The following is a 3324-nucleotide window of genomic DNA, read 5'->3' as shown; positions in this document are numbered from 1 at the left end:
CTCCAGAGGTCAGTCCTCCGCTATCCCAGAGTGCCTTGGATCCCGGAAGTACCCGGCTTCCCGGAAGTGCCGGCTGGCTGACAGAGCAGTGGGTGGTTAGAGCGCTGCAACTGGAGGGTTGCTCTTCTGGGACCTGGGCGTCCGCTAGAGGTCTGAGAGGGGTTGGGGACGGGGTTCAGAAGGGTGCTGAGAGGCGGAATGATGGAGGAAGAGGAACTGGAGTTCGTGGAGGAACTGGAAGCCGTGCTGCAGCTCACGCCTGAGGTGCAGCTAGCCATCGAGCAGGTGAGCGTTCCGCCCCCTCGGGAGCGGAGTGTGGGGGGTGCCGCAGTTTTGGAAGGTGGGAATTGAGCGGGTGTGGTGGGGCGAGAGGAGGCTGGATTGAAAGGTGGGCGTGGGCAGGGGAAGCAGAGATGGCCGCGGGTTTCTGAATCAGGGGAAGGGAAGCGTCCTCTGTAGGCCTTGATTGTCTTTGGAGGCTGGGCGTCTTGGTGGGTTTGGGTAAAAGAACTGTGCCCCCTGAAGGATGTACCTAGAAAAAGGGACTCTGTGAGTGCAACCTCAGATTCTGGGGGTTATTTTGCTTCATTCATGTACCAGGGTAGTACAGACCCTCTCATTTGTCACTAGCCTCTAGAGGAGCTCAGAATTGGGACAAAAAATGGGTCCAAAAATGACCCTTTGCTTTCCCTAAAAGGTTGAAAATTCCTGCAGTTTGGATTACATTGGGGGATACTCCCAGGAGGCCTTTCTTCTTTGCAGCAACTCTTTAGTTGACTAAATTCTCTTTTCAAGGTTATTAAAATTTTATGAGTGATGATATTAGAAGTAGTGATTTAGTAAAAATACAGATGTGATACCCTTGCCCCTGCAAAAAATAAAAAAAGAAGTAGTGATTTAGGCCTTTGTACAGGGTTTCTCTCCTATAAAGGGAGAAAACCTCCCTTAAAGGAATTGTCTTGGAGGTATTATTTAAGAAGGGTTATGCCTCATTTAACAACTACTGGGAAGTTTTTCTAAGTAAAACATTACTTCTACTAATAATTAACATTGACCATTCATACCATGGATCCACCATTGTATTAAATAATGTTTTTGTATTGTTCCATTTACAGACTTTTGGGTGTGTGTTTATCTAGGAGTGCATGGATTGCTCATGCCAACCACATTTGGTACATCCTGATGATACCAGACCATTGGACAAAACTTTTTTCTGTTCAGGCCACAGTGCTCCACCATCCAGCTCTTTTTCTTAGTAGATGACATACATTTCAGTTGCTCTTGGATTTGTTGGGCTCTAATGAATGAAGCAGAAGACAATCAGTTGTTTCAGAAGATCATATTTTTGCTATTTTAAAAGAATATGTTTGAATTTTAGTTTATCTAGTAAGCAGACATCTTGATGTTAAGATGAATTTAGGAATTTTTTCTTACTTTAGTGGTCTGAGGTTTTGAGTAAAATTTTGCAAACAATTATGCAATAGCATACTTTTAAAAATATACCTTTATTTTATTTATTTATGTTTATTTGATGCTGAGGATCGAACCCAGGTTCTCACATGTGCTAGGCAAGCGCTGTACCACTGAGCCACAACCCCAGCCCAACAATAGCATACTTTTAAAGTGTAGTGATACATGAGAAGTTAGGAAGGGTTGATGATGGAATCCCACTTTACCCAGGTATTAAGCTCCAAAGTCATGCATAAAGTGAAAATTCACATATCCACATGTTATCCTTGCAATTCCTTAAGTTGTCCTTGAAGTAAAATGTATAAGCATCTCTTCAATAAGTCTAGTGTTGTTAGTTTACTTCTTCAGCATTGGAGCCAATCTCTTATTTGCTGTTATCACTGGATGAAAAAGTTGACTTGGTTTAAGAGCTTTGTTATATGAAAACACATTAAAACCAAGGATAACAACCAGGAACAGTGAGAGGAATGCAGAGACTGAGGCCACTTGAGGAAATATCATTCTCATAATGGGGCATACACTCATGGCAGGCCTAGTTTCCCACACTCCCTCTGGTAAGGGTATATAATTGAGGTTGTATAAATCATGCATACGATATATCTCTGCCATAAATGTATATTAGAGAAATGGAAATGTTACGCATTTAAATTTTTTTTTTTTGTACTGGCAATTGAATCAAGGGGCACTTCACCACTGAGATATGCCCTTAGCCCTTTTTCTTTTTTATTTTGAGATAGGGTCTTTTAGGTTGCCTGGGTTGACCTCCAACTTGTGATCCTTCTGCCTCAGCCTCCTGCGTTGCTTGGATTACTGATGTGGGCCACTGTGCCCTACAATGTTAAACATTGTAGAATCAATCTCTCTTTTTTTCCCCTGTCATCTGCCTCACCTCTGCTTCTATTTTAAATTTTTTAAAATATATATATATATATATATATATATATATATATATATATATATATATGGAAAGCTTCTTCTCTGAAGAAGTTGCTTCCCAGCATTAAAACTGTCTTGAACTGGTAAAATCCAGTAAGCTGGAGATCATTTGACTCCTTTTATAATCCCCCTTGTTACATGTTATTCAATTTGTGACTTTTGAAAGGAGTTAGCTGTATTTCTCAGATGGTTTCTTGCTTTCTTCTATGAACCTGAATGCTGGCAGTCCTTAACACTGAAGCATAAAAATTGGGCAGGGAGAGTAGCTCAGTGGTAGAGTACTTGCCTAGCATGAGTGAGGCTCTGGGTTCATTCTCCAGTAACACACACACTCAGAGATTGCTTCAATGCATAGTGAATTCTGCTGTAGAGACATGATTGAGACATGGAACCTAAGTCTATTATTAAGGATTTCTTAATAATAACCATGTCATCAGCTGGTTTACTAATGCTTGCTGAGTTGACATTTCATTTGATATCTGTGGAACTTTTCACATTTGCATATTGTGTTCATTATTTCAAGATGTTAAACTACAGTTGTTGAAAATTAAAGAATATATATTTTAGTTGTGGACAGACCTTTTATATGCGGTGCTGAGAATCGAACCCAGTGCCTCACACATGCCAGGCAAATGTGCTACCTCTGAGCTACAGCCCTTAAAGATTTATTTAATATACATTGTATTACATGTCTATTTCCTTTTTTAAAAAAATATTTCAGTTGGAGATGGACATAACAACTTTTTTTTTTAATGTGGTGCTGAGAATCGAACCCAGTGCCTCACACATGCAAGGCAAGTGCTCTGCCACTAAGTCACAACCCCCAGCCCTGTTTATTTCCTTAATAGATAATTTATTGAGTATTTGTTGCATGTAAAGCATTTTAAAATGAAAAAGTTTTTTTTTTCCTTTTATCTC

The 3324-nt window shown here is 40.3% G+C and overlaps 1 protein-coding gene across 1 annotated transcript in view; it reads left to right on the top strand.

The window, feature by feature from the left end:
• The first annotated feature begins 14 nt into the window (after positions 1-14).
• Positions 15-3324, top strand: part of Vps53 (VPS53 subunit of GARP complex) — a 141889-nt gene continuing 138579 nt past the window's right edge. Inside the window, exon 1 of the mRNA XM_026388792.2 lies at positions 15-285. Within this exon, the coding sequence (XP_026244577.2) occupies positions 199-285 (87 nt within the window). The 5' untranslated portion in view covers positions 15-198. The remainder of the gene's footprint in view (positions 286-3324) is intronic.

The sequence above is a fragment of the Urocitellus parryii genome, chromosome 7, assembly GCF_045843805.1.
Source record: "Urocitellus parryii isolate mUroPar1 chromosome 7, mUroPar1.hap1, whole genome shotgun sequence".
Taxonomy (NCBI): Eukaryota; Metazoa; Chordata; class Mammalia; order Rodentia; family Sciuridae; genus Urocitellus; species Urocitellus parryii.
The sequence above is the reverse complement of the archived record's forward strand: the minus strand, read 5'-3'. Positions and strand labels throughout refer to the sequence as shown.